Consider the following 19,198-nt stretch of genomic DNA (forward strand, 5'->3'; position numbering starts at 1 on the left):
CACAAGAACCAGTCTCTTTATACAAGCTACCAAACCAAGAATATTACACAGTTCTATGTTCTTTAAGCTTTCCATGTATTAAAAATTAGTAGTCATGCCATGGTCAATATGCTGTGAGTAAATAAAAACTGTAAATCTAAGTGAACAACCAAACTCCTGACACTGCCTGCTCCAAATGCACATCTCCTCCTACACTGCCCCCAAGCCAGCAACACACATATATCCAGATATACAGAAAGACAAAAGGAATTTCATAAGCCCTCAGGCCAACAAAATTCCTCCTCTGTTCTCCTTCTGACCAGGATCTTCGGGTTTCCAGCATTTTTCTTCCTGGCCACTGTTAGTTTTGGCAAGAGCAGTAATACCACTAAGAAGTTACAGACCCTCTGTTCCATTCCAAAACCAATTTAGCTAACTTAAACCAGAAAACAAACAAAAACAAAAAAACAAATCAAACCAAACCAAACACACAAAAAACAAAAAAAAAAACCACCCAAAAAACAAACAAACAAAAAACCAAACAACAACAAAAAACCCAAAACAAAACAAAAAACCAACCAAACAAACAAACAAACAATCCACAAAAAAAACCAAAACCAACCCAACCAACCAAAATAAACCCACACCTTCTTATCAGATGGAATTTCCACTAGTGCCTGAGGGACAGAGGAAATCATAAAGCATACTACAACCCAGCAGGAAATATTTCTGACCATGATTAATGCTTCCTTTAGCAGTGCAACAGAATCTTTGCAGATCTTTGGGGATCCTTGGAAGAATTCCATTTACTACTCTCCAGGCCATATTTTGCTGTGAAAACCTTATTACACAACAGAAGCATTAACGGATTCAGAGTAAAATAAGAAAAGCTGTATTATCCTAAAGATTTGGAGAACAGGGAGAGAAGAAGTTAAGAAAGGCACACAAGGTTTTCCTTTCACTCCATGTGATTTTGTTGTGATAATGCCCGCTACAGACCTGTCCATCACTCGTGGACTCAGGTCAGAGAAGCTCTCTGACCCGACCAGCTGGGTGACACAAGCCAAACAATGAGAAATTCAGCTTCAGTTGCTCTTGCCAGAGGGATCTCAGGGTTGCCTGTTGAGCAGCTATGAGACAACCACACTTTCCTTTTATCCATCTTGGTTTTTTCTTTCTCTCTTTTTTTTTTGTCTTGGCTAGGGAATTTGCAGGGATAGCTACAGAGCTTGGAAAGGGCCAGTCTCTCATCTCTCCTATGCAGAAAGGTGTCTAACTTTGGCTTCCTTGCCTAGCTCCCACATTCCCAACTTTTAGCAGATACAGAGGTAATTGCCTTGAACTAACTTGATAGGAAGTACTTTAAAGCCATCCTCTGGCACAATAATCTCACCTTGCAGATTTCTAGGTATTGCTGTGAAGCTGGTCAGTGACATCCCACGGGGCTGCAGGGGGCCAGCTCAGCTCCACTTGCCACTGGATTGATCTGCTCCCTTGCAGTCATTGGGGAATGCCACGGCCACAGGCATAATGGAAGATAATGCTTTTATTGGAAATGGCAGGATACTACCCCCATTTTCAAATTACCCTAAAGAGAAGCAGACTCACTCTGGAATGCTGACGAGTCAGCAACTAACCAAAGACATTTGACTGAGGATTGTGCTTGGTCTACAACTGGTCACCAAAAGTACAGGGGTAGACTACAACCCCGTGTGAATTACAAAGAGGGCTTAATGTGACTCAGGAAAAATCAAGATGATAATGCTGTTGTTGGCATGTGATTTGTCCCAGGATTTAGCTTGTGGCATCACATTTTTCCCTAGTACAATCTGCCACTGCCTGAGCTTATAATATCTCATCACCGGAGGCAGAAGGTCTCACAGAGCAGCGCTATCACACCCTCTCCCCACAAACCCCAAGGGGTCAGTGATTCACCACTGCCTCAGCGGGAACAGGACCACAGACTGAGCCACTTTGTGTCATTTCTCTTTGCCTTGCAAAGTCTCCCATCCAAGGGGTGGCACAATCCAACCTGCTAAGCTAATGAGAGCTGACAAGGTCCCAACCTGAGAAGAATAAAACCTACAGAACAATATATGCTCACCCTGGTTCTCTTCAGCTTCAACCAGCACAGGAACCTTTTGTTTCAGCAGCTGATGAGATACATAACAAGTCGTAAAGACACTGAGACACTCAAGCATACTTCCTGTTGTTTCTGCTTACTCCTTCCTCCAAACCTCCAGCTTCTGTTGGTGTGTCCACGGCTCACTCTCCATCAGTCTCCATCAAACATTGATATAAACCAGAAAAAGCCCATGTCCCTGGTGGGCAGGAAAACCTCTAACTGCAGTTCATAATTAATGTCCAACACTTGGTTAAATAACAGCCAGTCTTAAGGAAAGAACAGATGAAGATTGTGTCCAGACATTTTTTTGCATAGCACCAGTTTCTTAGAAATCTTGGATATTCTCTGTACAGGTTTCTCAGCTCAGACCGTACAGAGCACAGTCTCCCCACAGTCTTGCTACCTTTCCACACTAGTCACAGGAAAAGAAAGACTGAAGCACCTGCAGTTCTTGTGCCTGAAGTTTACAAGTTGCTGCCCCAAAGGACCGGACTACATGGAGGGAATTGCGATTTTTGGATGTACCCCTTAGTGAGCAGGTGAGGACACAGGTGCTGCTGGCAGGTCAACATGTGTTGCTACATTAGAGGCAGCTCAGAAAGAAGTGCAAGAACTTCTGTTCCCAAAGTAGAAGGAACTGTTAATAAATTGGAAGTCCAAAGTTTTCCAAGTGTGGAGGTGTATGGCTGAGAGTGGCCCCTGCAGAATGGCACAGAGGAGTGTGAGGACTCTTGGGCCAAGTCAAGCTGCCACTGACTAAAGCAGGAGTGGGAAGAGTGCCTTGGGCTGGAAAAAGAGGCTGCTCTGCACTTATGGGCAAGGAGAAGCAGGGAGTCCCTCCCCTGTCTGTAGCTGTTTTTGACCTAGCAAAAAGGGTAAGTTGCCTCTGATGAAGCTGTGATGGAAAACTAATCCTCTCCAACAACAGTCCAGTGCTAGGAAACATCTGTGGATCTGTGCAGGCGAGAAAGCAAGGACCTCTTCTAAGGGCATTTGTTTCTCCAGTCTTTTGTGGTGTCTCCCTCAGCCACCTCCTTCCTGCTTGGTTATTCCACCATTAGTTTGCACGGGCTCTTTGCAGAGACAGAACAACAACAGAGGTCTGCTTGGAAAGCCAGCAGAAACCTCTTAGCTTGAGACCACAAATGTGCAGAATCCCCAAAGAACAAAAATGTTTGAACTTGCCTCCCCAAAAGTGTTGTATTCATTGACTTGCAAGCAGGGGGAACAGCCATAGTAATTTAACCTAGGGAAGAGTGCCAACAACTTATTTAATTGCAGAGTTGGTGCCAACAACCCCACAATACAACTATTAATACAAGTCTGCAGTACAAGACTAATTCTGCTAACCTTTTGCTGGTGCCTTTTAGTCAGGTCAGTGGCTGCATCCCTTCTGTGCTGACACTATTCAACAAACACTGGCAACTGCTTTTAAGCAAACACCAAACAGAGCAGGGCAGGAGGGAGGGGAGAGGGACCATTGAGAAAATGAAGATTCCCCCCACGACCCCACCCCTCGCTGTCCAAATGTTTCACATTTCTTTCTCTGTTTCAAGCCCCTCACTTGAAACTGGGAATGTGTCTTGCCATGTATTTGCCCCTGGAAAACAGCCAGATCTTTGGTCTGGATTCCATCAGGTCATTTCCCAGTTTCTATGAGACTGCATTTGAGAAATGTAGGTCTATCTCAGTCCACTGGCAAGACTGGTCATCAATCAATGTATGAAAACATGAGGTCTGACACTGGGGACCAATCCACTTTTCTAAATGCAGCGTTCCTTTAAAGAACACGTATTTTTACAGAAAATTTTAAAAAGAAAGCAATAGTGGATCTGGCACTACTGCAAGTTTTCAAGGGCACGATTCTTCCAGCAATTATATGCCATTGTAAACATCTTAAAATCCAGTATTAAAAGATGCATAAATCTCAAGCACATCATTCTTGTATGAGGTAGTAAACTCACTGCTGCATTTGCAGACTCTTGCTTCACTCTTCACCCATCCCCACATTTGGGGTTTTATACTTACATCTCATGACTGTATCACAACCACAAATTCCAGCCACGTGGAAGCAGATTTCTTTATTACACTCATAAAAAGCATTAAAGGGGTTGTAGCTTTTACCTTTATCCTGCTGCCACTACCATGAGAGAGAAAATAAATACTGCTCACAAGCTCAACAGAAAACCAAGGTAAAAACTTCCATAGGGCTACAGTGAATGCTCCTTCTCAGAGGGTCAGCAGTTCTCCCAGGTATTGTGAAATTTTCAGACCCTGCTGATCCTACAAACCAATTTCCCGAAGACTTCAGCTCACAAATGGTACCTCTGCATGTCACGTTCAGAAAATGCCCCGCTCCCAACAGCAGCTGTTAAGCCCCGGGATCTGTTGGATCTCTGCTGGCCGGGGTTGAAAACGTCGGAGCGGCGGATGTGGCCAGGCCGGAGCTGCTGACGGCATCGCTGCAGAATGTGTGACTGAGCCCCGCCGCAGCGCCTGGCCACGGCATTTGTCAGCCAAGCTCCTCATTCAGCTGGGCCTCGGAAAATCCCCATTCTTGGGGAGAATGGGGAATGGCTTTCAGGCTGGCAGATTATCTGGTGAGTCTGTGGGAACTGCATAACACTGCACCTGCCTGAAAAATGGCACCAGCTCAGCACAAGACGTTTCCAGAGGGGAAAGTTAATATATGGGAGGAATGCACATAAATCCTGTTATTTCTTAATGGGATTTGGGAGCTTATTTCTCACCCTGTGCTTTGAAATGTATCCCACAGCCTATTCTATTAATGAATTTAAGCACAGTGATTTTCTTATCAGCAGGAATCATTCTTCATTGGGGTTCGATTTTTTTTTTTGGTGGGATTTTTTAATGCAAGTGTGAAAAACTAATATTATGCTTGAATACCAGTTAGGATGTTAACAAGCTGTGTCCTGGATAAGCTGCTCTTGTTCTGCTCCTGTTGCTCTTTTCCTAATTTCAGTAGACCAAGAAACCTGGCATCATTTAGTTTTTGGGGTTTTTTTTATGATTTAGGCAGTGGCTGGCTAAAAATGGAAAGATGAGAACTCTATTTCTGGTTCAGCTGTGTGAATGAGTGGACACAAACTTTCTCTTACTTAAAACAAGCAATATTTGGAAGTTTTTTCCCACCTTTCAGGTGTACTCAGTTGGTACTGATGGATACCAATATCTTTCAGGGTTTCCTGGCACTGCCTTGGATGCTCTCTCTGCTGCCACTGGATGGGGATTCACTCCAGGCTTTGGCAGTACACAAATGAGTTACAGAAATTTTCTGCCTTGGCCGTCTATTTTCAAAGGCCTCTGGACATTGTTCCTTTGACTACCAGTGTTTGTTGGAAAGCAAATTACAGCTCACCTCATTTTCAACCTCCCAGTTCTGATTCAGAGGATATCCTGAGGTGGAAGGGACCCATAAGGGTCATCAAGTCCAACTTCTGGCTCTGCACGAGACCCCTCTAAGAATCCCACCATGTGCCTGAGAGCATTTTCCATGTGCTCTGGCAGGCTTGGGGTCCATGACCATGACCACTGCCCTGGGGAGCCTGTTCAGTGCCTGACCACCCTCTGGGTGAAGAACCTTTTTCCTAATATTCAGCCAAACATCTCCTGACACAGCTCCAGCTGCTCCCTGGGATCCTGTCACTGGTTGAAGACTTCCCATGCAATAGACTTATGCTGGATTCATGTGTCACAATTTTGAGCTTCCTCAAAAGTTCCTGAAGGCAAACACCAATGAAATTTGAGATAAGATTAGCTCAGCTCCAGCTCTATCATCAATGATGGGTTTTCTTCCTGTGCCTTGGGCTCCCAAGAACTGTGGGAAAGGCTGAAAGCAGTGGACCCTTTCACAAGCAAACATCTATTGTGTACAAACGCAAGTTGAAGAGTGCATTCCCTGTGTCTCATTTTAAGATCAGCTTTTAAACCTCAACTCTGGCTGTATCTGCTACAGCCAAGGGAACAAGGATATGTGGCATTTTTCTGTCTAATCTTTCATGCAAGCTAAAGCCAGGGAAGGATTTACGAAGGCTTCATTTCTTGACCCTAAGGATTACATGTTATTTTTAATCACACAGGATTCTTCTCTGTCCTGAGAAGAAAATATTTCTTCCTTTATACCTTTCTGTGACTTTGAAGGACATGACACTCCATAACTCCTGTGGCAGCAATGAGGGGTGGAGATCTGATCTTTCAGAGAAGCTGTCTCTGGGGATTTAGGGCAAAACTTCACAGCTTGGGCTGACCTCTGCTAAGGAGGAAATTCTAAAGTATGACTGGTCAACTGGACACCAACACCTGGCAGACGCCATCCCCACCCCTTCTCAGCACAGAGAAATTCTTTTTTCATCATTTTCTTCCACAGGCACGTTCATAACAGAGTTGTCTGTGCCCCTTGGGATTCATAGTTTGGGATGAGCAAGGTATTCCCTGTAGCCAGGCTCCCTGGGATGCATCACAGAACAGCTGGCACTGCCCCCCTCCGTGGTCTGAAAGCTGCCCCCAACCCTGCTGGGGCAGCAGCAGTGCTCACCAGGCCCTGCTCATGTCAGGCTCTGGGTTTGCCTGTGGTTGCTAATTCAGTGCTGTGGAAGTGAACAGAAGTCTTTTTGTGCTGGAAAATGCTCGGCAGCCTAATGGAAGGGCTGACAATAGAAGCCTTTTCATGCAGCAGCTCCCTCGCTTTAAGAAAAGGTAGGGATCCTGTCCCTCGTGCTGGCATCAGCAGTCTTTGGAGAGGCCCTAATGCGAGCCCTGAGAAACCAGGAAGAGTGGTGAGCAACTGCCTCCTGCCTACTCAAACAGTTACAGTGTCAGCTGCCAGTCTGCAGCATTCAGATTTTCTTCATATCTGGGATCAGACACCTGCCTTGTGCACTGCCTGCCACAGGAGCCAGATGTGCCGGCAGATGATTTTGCACCATGAGCCCCTCACCATCACCGGTCCATTTGCAGAATATTGGAAGATAAAGGGTGAGAAGGGGTGGGTTTTTTAAACATTAACAACACAGGCCTCAAGCTATTCTTCAGCAGCAAGGAGAAAAATAAAGTCCATATCAACAGCAACAAGGGTGGAAATGTTCAAAGAAAAAATTAAAATAAATGTTTAAAAAATTACAGAAGATGTCACTGTGCGTCTGGCTCAGTTTCATGTCCTAATGCCCAGGCCAACAAGTCTCTCATGACTCTGCCAGCTTCAGAGAAGTCTCCCTAACATGAGCACGGGCCATGGGTTTTGTGCCTGCAGCCCTACAAAAAGGGTAACAGTTCCTAAACTGCCACTTGTCACACCAAGGGATACGGGGAACAGATGCAAAGAAACTTTGCCTGTCAATGCGTAAGATAATTTTATTTTGTTTATGGGGACTCTGGGCATTCAAGCGGGGAAAGCTACGAGCTCCTGGTACTGGGAGAACACTGATTCCCAGTGTTTGGATCAGAGACAGGGATAGGTGCCTATGGACCAGCTTTTGAGTTTTGTTTTGTCAAGAAGGGTGGAACAATTCCCACTGCACGTCACTAAGTGCTCTATGAGCTCTCTCAACCAAAAATACCAGAGAAGTAGCACAAGCAGGGGAGCCTTGTGAAGGCAGCCAGGTCCAGCTCCTGCAAGCGCTGACTGCTCTTCATTGCATCAGAGTTTGGATCAGGCTCCAGAAAAGGTTTAAACACCTTACAAGAATTCCAGATTATTTCTCAGGCTCTGTCCCAAACTATTCCCATTATTATTAAACTTTGATTGCTTCCTACATCCCTGCTGAGAGGTAAACCTCAGAGTTTGTGTCATGCTTTTGGCATGAGGTCCCTGCAAACGACCTGCCCTTTTGAGTGAAGGGAACCCATGAACTCCAGCACAGCATGTGAAAAGTGTTCCCACACAGCCACAATCCCAGGGAGAACGCTTTGGACGCTTTAATTCCTAGGCAAGAGAAACAACTCCTTTGTTAGTATTGTCAACACGGAGCTCAAAATAAAAGGGCATTTCAGAGGCCTACAACAGCCAGAACTGTTCCAAAGGTTTGTGTAGCAAGGAGAAACACGCCACAGAAATACCTCTCCTGGCTCCAAAATGGTTGAGACTGATTAACATTAATTACCTTAGGTTAAAAATTCTTAGAGAAAATTGAGAGGGAATGAAACCTTCTCTTACCAGTTTGCCTTCACTGCCTGTAACAGTCAGGGCTTTCATTTTTGCATTTTTGATCTTGCAGCTAAGGGTGAGCCAAAAAAGTAATTTGGAAATAGAAATCTTGGTTTACTTCTGGGTATTATCATGATTTTGAGGCCACAGAATATTGGAATCTAATTGAACACTAGGTATCACCTGCAATCACTTTGGCATTTGTCATTGAAGTTCTATTTCCAGATGAAAAAAAACACTTGTTTAATGAAATTTCCACTGCAAGAAAATATCCCCAAATCGGGCCAAAATTACAGGGTTTTAAATTACTGAACAGGTATAATAAAAAAATCAGAAATTCAGCTGTAGGACCCAAGGTCTATAAACAGAGGAGTGGAGGTCACTTCAGGGAATCTAACTTCTACTTGAAGTAGAAGCTTTAGTGACACATTGAGGACACTGAGTTACTTTTTAAGCACAAATATGTTTAAACACTAAAAACAAAACAAGCAACTGTCATTGTTTTGGTTTTTTTTTAAAGGAAAGAAATAAAAAACTTGAGAACCCAAAGGACTATTTGACAACATGTCATTGACTACATTTCATACCACAGAATTATTATTAAAGGGAAAATACATGGTGTTAATTTGTCTCTTTTTGGGCACTGTCCCACTGCTACCCAGGGACATTCTGGTGCTCCTTTAGGTATTGAGTTTTGGACATTTCCTTGAGGTGCAGCAGAAAAGGAACATGCAACTGCCTACCTTTTGCCATCCTTCCACTCCTTTCCTGCTGGTACAACAAAAACAGATGCTGGGAGGATTCCACAAAGCTTTATTCTGAGGCTTCTCTCAGGGAAAAATGTGAGTGAGATGCAATGAATTTATTGTCTGCCCCCACCTCCAGCAAAATAAATTATGAACTGAGGACTTTGAATCAGCTGCCACGAAACTGCTTCAGTGTAGGGCTGTCTTTCCACAGGGGAAAAAAGAGCAGCATTAGCATAAAGGAGCTGTGTGCCTTAGCTAGGCAAATTCATGTGGTTAGCTGCATTTCTGAGAGTTGTTAGGCTGGGCTGCAGGATGTGCTGAGCACCGTGGCTGAGCCAGCAAAGCTGCACTACCGTTTTTAACTGGAAGCTTGCCCCTCTGTGCACAGGTGTGTGCTCAGCCACCTGTCCCCCTCCAAATCAGCCTGTCCTGCTGCACGGAGAGCAGCAACAGATCTGTACAGCAAAGGCAATCTAACTCAAGGGCAGCAAAGAACTTGTTCTTATATGGAAGGCAATGCTAAAAAAATACACTAAAAATATACTAAAGCTCTGGTAGCTGGCTCTCTAAACCAGCACCTTCTACCAGCTGAGGATACAGGCCTGCTTTTTGCACTTTCACTCCCAACTGCTGCTTCCCTCACTTTTGGGTAAATTCTTGGCATGTCACTGGTGGAGAAATTGGTGTCTTTCCCAAGCGCTGCCCTGGGCTGTGAGAACCAGGTTTTGTGCATGTGGGCCTTTTGTAAATTCACTCCTCTTGGTTTTGAACTTCCATTACAGCCTTTGGCCTGAAGCTGAGACACATCAGTACTCTGGGTCCCCAGCAGTTCCTGAGGGCTAGAAAGAGCTACTGTGTTCACACAGATCTGTTATCTCTCTAGAATTTCATAACAATACATCAGTGTAACTTTAAGTCATGTTGCAAGCTGTCATGGGCACCAGCTTAGATATTTGCTGAAATGTCCACTTTCATTTACTCTAAGGCCATTTAACACCACCCTGTCAGTGCAAACAGACAGGTAAGTAGACATAAATATAATTATTTGCCAACAGAACACGGAGTGAAAACAGAAAATAAAATTTCTTAATTGTGAAAAATCAGAAATTAAAAACTGACATCCATTTTTTTCTGGTATTTATATGTAGTATTATTTGGAACTGTTGTTGCATCATTCCCAGTGCCTGCATCCTTAATGGTCCTTTTCAACCTACAACTTTCTATCATTCTTCAAGCACTCTTGTACAGAATTAAATCTGTAACATAATTCATCATTTCCCCACAGTTCCTCATTACTTCACAGTACACTCAGGCGAGGAACACTGAATTAACTAAATGAGTAATATGCAATTAATTCTGAGGAGCACATAGTGAATTGAAGCACCAGAGGAATTTCTCAGTTGAAACTGGAAACCAGGAAACAGGAGCTGCCTGAATTCCAGAAAGCAGAGCTTTCACATGCAGCCATTCTCCAGCTCTGCATCACACATGCATGAGCAAAACACTGAAATGCTGACACTGATAGCACAAACCAAGCAGGGACTACAAGGAGAAAAAAGGGAAAACCCCACCAAAAATAAAACCCAGCACATTTTTGTGGTGTTGTTTCAGGAAAAGCAGGCACAAGTCATACAGCTCCAAGTGGCACTATGCACACTCCAGGCATGTTTGACATTAAGGGGCCTCGTTGTTGTGGAAACCAAATCCCATAGATTAATTAATGTTCAGCAGCCAGAGCCATCTCCCATCCTGTCTGTCTCCCTGCCCCCAATTAAAAAAAAAAAAAAAGAAAGAAAAAAAAAAGAAAAAAAGGAAAAAAAGGGGGAGTGCAATTTTTACATCACAGAAGAATGTCAGAGCAAAAAGAAACTCTTTCCTCATGACTGCAGGACACTGCCAGGAACAGTGAACAGCCTGTATTAGTCCCAAGTGTTTATAAAAGAAAAATTATAGCACCATTTCTGTGAGGCTACTTTTGCTGTCTGTGGCTATACCAAATTGCCTCCAAGAAGGTCCTGCAAGAAAGATGATTGTGTGAAATTTCTAAAATCCTTTTATGATGAAAGGACTTTAATGGGAGCCCCCCCCCCCCTTTTTTTTTCACTTTCAACATGTAAATGTATTAATCACAACGAATTTACTTCAGTGACTGACAGTCTTCATGTGAATGTGTTTGCATGGGGAATTGCAACGGGAATTGAAAATGCAAAGGCTTTGAACAACATTGATTCTGAGTATCAACATTTCTTTTATCTGCTGCTGGTTGTGATCCATCGAATTCCCCACATACATCCCCGTTTGCAGGAGGGAGTAAGATTGGACAAAAGTCCCTTCATGCACTAGCTCGACATACACACTATAAAAACAGAATGCACCAGATTGATGACACAGGACACATATGGTTAGGACCCACTGGAGGTGAAATTTCAGAATTACCTATATCCTATTTTCAGAATAGTTTTAGGGCCATAGGTCAAACATATTTTAGATATTCAAAGATGTAAGGTGATGTTTTTGAAAATCCTTGGTCTTCAGCACCTGCATCCTGAGGTACCTGGGTAACAGACTGGTTCTGACGAGAACAAGGAATTCCTTCTCCCATTTTCCCCCCTCAAAATATCCTTGTGAGCTACTAGTTGCCTGTTGAGAATACCCAATCATTAAATAATAAACACCTTGAAGGTGCACCATACTTAACAGGTATTTACTAAGTAGGGTGAGCAAACCACTTATGAAACAGGTGCAAGTATTTACTGCACTGTTTCACACACACACTCCTAATTAGCCCACATTCCACCGTGTGACTGAAAGCACTCACTGTGTTATACCTCAGGAGTGGTGGGGATGGATTACTGACCCTGCTCAGATATGCCACGGCTTCATGACACAAGATCACTTCATGAGAGTCCCCTACTCCCCCCCATCGATAGCAGTGAAATAAATACAGCCAGTTTCTGCAAGACACGATACTTCCTGTGGGACAAAACCTGCACTTGGATAGTCAAACAATGCCGAGAGCTCTCCTGTGTTTCTCAAATACGCAGCTCCTGAGCAAAGCTGCTGACTTGAACAGGTGCTCAGCACTTAAAACCCAAGCCAAATACAACATCAGCTACAACATTTCAGTGTTACTTCTACAACTCTTGCCCTCTGAGTCGGGTACCACTCCCACCTTGCTTGCATGGCATAGAAAATGAGAACGAGTACCTTTGAGATGATTAATGGCTCTCCGTGCTCCAGCCCGCCCTTCAGCGTGAATCCCCATGGAGCACCTCCGTGCAGCAGTGCCTCCAGGTAGATGTATCTTCCCTTGTGGGTGATGCTGCACTCTGAAGGGGAGATGCTGGTGTTAATGTTGTCTAACATCCTCATCTGTCCTAATCACATACTCAGGCAAACACAAAACCCACTCAGGCCGTCACAGAGCAACCAGCTTGGAAATCAAAGTCCCCAGAAGCCCACCACAAGTCATCCCTGCATACGAGAAACAAGAAGAGCCTGAGGTGGAAAGTTCTGCTTCAGAGTCGGAGTCCAAGGTGATGGGTTAAAAACAGCCCCATCAACATTTCACCACGCTGCTTCTCCATCAGGATTTTAGTTTCAGCACTGAGCTCTCCCCATTCCCAGCTACTCTGGGCATGAGAGCTTGGTAAAGATTTCTCTTCCTGCCTTCAGCAGATCAAAACTGTGGTTTTAAAGATGGGGGCAAAAAAAGAAAAAAAAAAAAAAGAAAAAAAAAAAAAGAAAAACTTTATGGATTTAAAAGCCCCTGGCCAGTAAATTGCCAAAATCCAAACGAATGCTTCATTTGTGATTGATTATCAGTCTTTTCTTCCTTTCTGCATGCGATTTACCATTACAATGGCCTTTTTGCCTCAGCCCACTGCACTAAAAGAATGGAAGCGTCTTCTCCCTCTCAGCTCTCAGTTACTCTGTTCGCTTACTTCACAATTTTCTGACTTGTCAAAAAAAAAAAAAAAGGCTGGGGGAGGAGGAAGGAGAGAGCAAGTCCATTCCTAAAACCCTTTAGAGGGCTTTAAAATGTGAAATAACTCCATGCTTATTGGATTAAAGAGTGAAAAAAAAAACCATTGGGAAAGCTGGAGAAGCAGGTGAAATGAATCCTCTGGGAAAAACGTTAAGGCGATAGCTGAACTCTTTTCATTTTCGGTGCTCTCCCCGATGAGCTGCCAGAGCTGCAGCAGCTACTGCTGCTCTGAGGGAGGGTGAGGAAGTGAGGTGGGGGGAGAGAGAGAGAGAGAGATGGATTAAGGCAAGTAAGGCAGTGCTGCCCAATTGTGTACATCAAGCACGCAATTATAAAATGCAGTGTGCAAAAGCTGGGGCTCACCCTTTTATTATGCCCCCGGAAACCACCATCTTTCTATTGTCCTTGCCAAGGAATTGTAACAATCCAAACTGCCAGTTGCTGAAAACACAATGGACCTGTTCCAAATCAGCTCAGTGGAGCACTGCTAATAATTCTGCTCTCATAAAGCGCTTTTCCTCTCTGTGGAGCCTTACTAGCTTCCCTGGACATATTTATTTTCCCCATTTACATTGCCAGGAAAGGCCAATGCTTTCCCAATAAATGGAATAAGAAACAACACCAAAAACTCTGGATACTTTTATTCATGTAGGCAGTTACCTACTGTAGAACATGTGGATGTGGCTGGATCTGCTCTTACGCATGTGCACATAGACCTAGGGACTTGGCTTATCACTTAACATCTATCGCGGCATGTGTCACTGAAGGTGTGCAAGACCTTTCCTGATTTTTAACTGGATCCCGGACAATAGAGAGAGGAGACCAGAGCTGAGGAAACACACAGTAGTGTCTCCCTCTAAGGCACCCCAGCTTTTGATCTCACCGTGCATGGAATGTGCATTATTTCTCCTTCGGGTTTTGCAAGCTCTCAGGGCCTTGTGTTAACAAAATTTTAATGAACGGTGGGGGAAAAGCTTTGCAGTTGGGACTCTAAACCCAGTATTCCTTGCATTTGTCCATGGCACCCCATTCCCATTCCATTCCCTTTAAGATGTTACAGGTTCCCAGACCCTTCTATTTGCCCCACGTGTCCCAAGTCTCATTCCCAACAGCCGTGGAGACACGCAGAAAAGAGGCCCCTTGCTTTATTTTTCATGGTAGATGATTCTTCAATCCTTGCTTATACTGAGCTTTGCCCCCTCAGCTTCCCTCCCAGGGGTTGAGTTTTCATTAGCCTCACAACCTGGTCAGTCTCACGGATTGCTATTATCCAGAACTCACCCTTTAGCCTGACTCAAATCAGATTTCTGAGGCTTTACACTCCTAATGTTTCAGTGTGAAAACCCTCACTCCAAGCCACCACAAAGAGCAATTCATGTCCATGCTCTGCACAGCCCTTCCAGGGACAGGCGAAGGCTCCAGGAGCTCTCTCGAGGCCATGCCTCCTCCCATCCATAGCCAGCAGGACTAGGTAAGGCTGTGTAAGGACACGCCAGCCCGAGGCACTTCTCTGGATCACATCCATTTCCCATACAAAACGTTTGTCACCACACCTGTCTGCGGACACCAGATTTCCAGTGGGAGCTCTATTTCTTACTGCATCTGATGATTAAAAGTTATCAACATATTTCTGAGAGACAGTTGTACTTCTCCTCCAGCACTGTGGTTCAATTCAGGTGCTGAATCCAACATCATTTTTGCCAAAAGCTCCATCAGAATTGTCACCATTGCAAGCACAGGATTTTCTCCTCTTACCACCTCTGGATTTGGTATTTTTTCTTCCTGTTAATCCAGATCTGAAAAGGTCACATCCAGGCGCTTCTATGTGTCAGAGACTCACAACCAGCTAAGGAAAGAGGTTTGATCAATCACCCAAAAAGGGCTTGCCAAATACTGCACTACTTCCTCAGCGGGCTCTTATTCCACACAGGGGTTCCTTTCAGGACAGAGCTGACATACCCCTTGATGGGATGCAACCAAAAGAACCTGGGCTCAGAAAAGTGCTTTCCACGCAGAACAATATATTTGAAGTTTTGCACAGTTGTGGCGTAAAGGGAAAATAAATTTGGAACAGTCATGTCAGAACCCTTACCCTCATCAAGCACTGCATTGCTAAAGCAGGAAAAATTACCTCTGATTTCACTTTTCAGAGGTCCCAATCAAACCCTGTATTTATCATCAATCAAGGCAGCTGGCAACTGCTCTGTCTTTTCCTAAATTCCTTCAAATATTCCAAGTTTTTTTTCTCAAATGAAGTTCCTCAGAGCAACACTGCCCCCCTCTGCTGAAGCCAGAAACTGTCACAGTTCAAGCTGATCGACTTACATGCCAACATTTCCGTAGTTAATAGGCATTTACTACGCTTTTCCCTTTCAAAAATGAAGCAGGATCTGTCCTAAGCATTCAGAACGCCTGATCTGATCAAAGACAGGAAATTCAGCTCATTTTGTACACAGTTGTTACTTTTGGCAGGAGAACTAAACACTAGGCTTAGTTTAAATCTACCTGCTGCTGACTTCTATCCTGTAAGTTGAGAGGAAGAAGATTCACAATTTGTCTCTAAAGAGAAGTTTTGTGAAATAACGTGGACTCTCCTACCTTTCACAGAGACCCAACGGGTGACTTGCTGATGGCCATACAGGAAGCATGAAAAGGCTGAAAAAGAAGTGCTCCTTTTCCCTTGGTCCCTGGTTTCATCACTGAAGAACTTCTCTTTTCCTTCCAGGCAGGGCTCTGTGTAAGCTGAGGAGTGTGAGGAATTTCAAATAATGGACAATCCTTCAGGCACCAGTGGGCCCAGCTTCTTCCTCTCCCCGGGAGTCCTGAAGCCATTCACCTAAATCTGCAGTAGGATGGAACAAAACACAAGTGTCAAAAGACACAGCTCTCCTGGATCAGCCCAGGACCCCTTCAGGAATGAATCATTCCCTCTTGGGGTAGCAATTCCCCTGGATGTTTATTTTTAAAAAGAAATCAGGAACAAATGAATCAAAAATATGGCTTTCCTGTACTTACCTACAATCAGCTGAGGCTGACTGTAAAGTATCCATCTCCTCAGCTCTGGAAAATGTCAGTCTGGCATCTAAAAGAGGAAATAACAGGAGGGAAAACATGTTGAGGCTCTGCATGGCATCAAAGGGATTGCAATCATCAACTAACATTCAAAAGGTGCTTCCAGAGAAAAATTCCTAGGGCTACACAGGGAACCTCCACTCAGATTCCCAGTTGGATTTGAGCTCATCTTCGTTCCAAACCACAGAATAAGCTTGTTTGTCTGTATAGGCCTGAGGTAAAAATGTGAAAAATCAGACAGAGAAAGGGGAAAACTGAGATCTGGGAGTGGAAGGAAAGAACAAAGCTGAGAAACAGAAGTAACCTGTGAAATCAATGAATCCACATCCTTCTGGTGTTGGAAAAGGCACTTGTCTTTGAAGTCTGAAAGGAAAGAACTTTCTTTGGAGAACAGGAAAGAGATTCTCCATTAACATTGCCTCCGGCACAGGGCTGCTGTGGGTCGCTCAGCTCCTCAAAGCAAACTGAAAAGCAACGAGCCAAGGAGGGGAAGGGACCTGTCCCTCTAAGGGGAGCACGAGGGGAAGGGACCTGTCCCTCTAAGGGGAGCACGAGCGCTGCCACAACCCAAGGATGTGAACCCAGGGCGTTTGAACTCAGACCTGCAGGTTTTCCCCCTGCATCTGAATTCCCATCTTATCTGATGTCACCACTCTGCTGAAAACAGAGTTCCAGTCAGGAACCAGGAATCACAAAAGAGTCATCACAACCGTACAACGTTCCCAGCCCAAATTAAGATGATGATTAAACAATTCATGCCACTGTTAGAACCTTTAACCAACTCTGAAGTGGCTGGTGGGTATGGCCCAGGTATGTGAGTAGTCTCTGCTGGCATAAATCACTCCAATCCACTCCTCTGAAGTTCTACCCCCTCTAGGAGGAACGGATTATTTTAAACACAAGCAGTTGATACTTGCATCTTGATACCTTTTCAGAGGCACTCCCAAACAGGAGGAAAGTTGCACAGCAATTTGATCCTAAGAGAGTTATTCTGTTTCAAGAATGACAGGGGCTGCTGGGGGCTCCAGACCTGGACTCCCAGGAAACAGGGGATAAAAAAAGGCACCTGCAGTCAAGACAGGTGGCGTTCTGCAAAAAAAAAAAAGCACCTTGCCAGGATCCCGACAGGGAAAAGATATGGGAAAGATATCAAGTTTCCCGCTGAAGCCAGACTTTGAATGACACTTGGGGGATAAATCCTGCGTACGGCGTTTATTGGCTCTCCTTCATGCACATGATCGGCTCCTGAGGGAGGAGCTTGTTCCCAAGGCCAGGGGGGAGCAGAAAGGGTGGGGTAAGGAGCAGGTGGCTCGTGGCAAGGCTTGGAAAGTTGGATTGGCAGCCCGCAGCACGGAAAAATCAGGAGCGAATGCGGAGTGATGAGTTCCTCCCTTCTTTCCCCGCCCTACGGTGAGGAGCAAAACTTCAGTGTGCTCCATCCCAAATCCCAGAGAAACAAAGCCCAGCGCTGCCTGCCAGAGGCAGGTGCTGGCCCCCTCCCAGGTGAGTTTTCATGCTTTGTTAACACCTGGGACTATTGGGGGATTAAAATACCGTTTGAGGATATCGTAGACCTTCAGGATATTGTAGGGTATTTACCTAAACACTCATTTATCTCTTATCCCTGTAGATAAGAAAAATCTTTCTGTTGCTGCCTCTTCTGGGTGGTGTGATAGAAGTCCTTTCCTCGAGCTGTTTTCCACTTGGGATTGCAGTGCAGCAAGGAGAATGGAGAGCTGAGGTCTGTTTTCAGCTGGTTAATTCTTACTTTTCTGTAGTAGTTCACGTAAAACCACTTTTCTCCTTTTGTCTGTCTCTTAGCACCAGGTGGATGGTTTTTTCTCTTGTAAATGAAAATTATGTGGTACCCTTGAGGAATGGTTATGTGTTTTAGTTCTTAGTCAGATATTTAAATAAATTAACATACCTGTCTGTCTCTTGAGTTTTCTCTTAATCTCTCTTAATCTCTCCAGCTCAGGATTCTGTTTTGGGCCCAGTTCATACACTGTTCCTGGAAACTTGTATTAAGGTGGTCTTTTGAATAATCTGAAACAAGGGACAGGCTATGGACACCTGTGTGTTCATTCCTGAACTCGACATCCAAAATGGCACAGTCAGACATATAATTTCCTTTGCTGAAGTGAAGTAACCACCTCTTGACACCACACCCTCTCCCTCACCTTGAAAATACCAGGGAACACAGACTTGTCCTCTCTGCCGAGATTAGTGTAAAAACAAAAATATTCCAGTTTTTATTACTGAACTGGATTTAGGGCAAGATGCCTTTGAATCTTTGGCTTTTGACCCTCTGGACTTCTTGGCGGGAGAAAGTCCCCTCACCCGACTTCTGCCTTCAATCAGCTCACGGTCATCCCTCCAAAACGTCCCACCTTACTGGCCAAATATCATATGGAAAATAATCCAGGCCCTTCCCTATCCCCGTGAGAGGATTTTTGTCTCCAGCCTCAAGCACCAGCATCGCGAAACCACCTGGGACCCCCGACCACAAAATGGTGCCCACGCCGTGAGGGGGCAGCGGCCATGTTGGGGCTGAGGGGCCCGGCGCCGCAATTCCCGGTTGGTGCCAGCGGGTCACCCTTCCAGAATCAGCCGGCGGCTCGGGATGGCCCCTTCCCGCGGGGGAGCAGGCGGGAGGAGCTTGGCGGCTCTCCCCAGGGCGGGCTGGGTCGGCAGCAGCGCCCCGCGGAGCTGGGAGCCCCCGGGAGCGCGGTGTCCCCGCAGCGCTGAGGGGACGGAGCTGCCCGGGCGTCCCTCACGGGCGGGAGGCGGGAAAGCGACGGGCCCGGCCCGCCTGAGGGGAGGCGGCTCCTGGCGGCGCCTCGGGGCTCCCGTGCCTGCCATGGCGCGGCTGGGGGGTTTTTCTCCTCCCTTCGCGTTTCTGGCCCCTCAGGGTCGGACTCTGGAACCAAGGGCTCCGATTTTCTCCTCGGTGTGCCCACAGGAAGCATCCCCGGGGTGGCTGTGTCAGGTAGAGGGGTTTTGCTGGAGGTGTTAAGTTAGCCAGGTATGGCAGGTGCTGCTGGGGCTGCCGCTTGGCCCGCGGTGTGGTCACCTGTGCTCCAGAGGACGAGTCACAGAGGAAATTCCAAATAAACTGAACA

General features: G+C 45.3%; 1 protein-coding gene across 3 annotated transcripts in view; it reads right to left on the minus strand.

The window, feature by feature from the left end:
* SHROOM3 (shroom family member 3) overlaps positions 1 to 15,754 on the minus strand; it is a 115,710-nt gene extending 99,956 nt beyond the window's left edge. For 2 of the 3 annotated variants that reach the window (XM_053975316.1, XM_053975315.1), the window contains exon 1: positions 12,224 to 12,388. In XM_053975316.1, the coding sequence (XP_053831291.1) occupies positions 12,224 to 12,388 (165 nt within the window). Of the gene's footprint in view, positions 1 to 12,223; positions 12,389 to 15,602 lie in introns of those variants that run through there. The other variant, XM_053975317.1, reaches the window with a different exon arrangement.
* Between the last annotated feature and the right edge of the window lie 3,444 nt (positions 15,755 to 19,198).

This window comes from Vidua macroura, chromosome 4, assembly GCF_024509145.1.
Source record: "Vidua macroura isolate BioBank_ID:100142 chromosome 4, ASM2450914v1, whole genome shotgun sequence".
NCBI classification, from domain to species: Eukaryota; Metazoa; Chordata; class Aves; order Passeriformes; family Viduidae; genus Vidua; species Vidua macroura.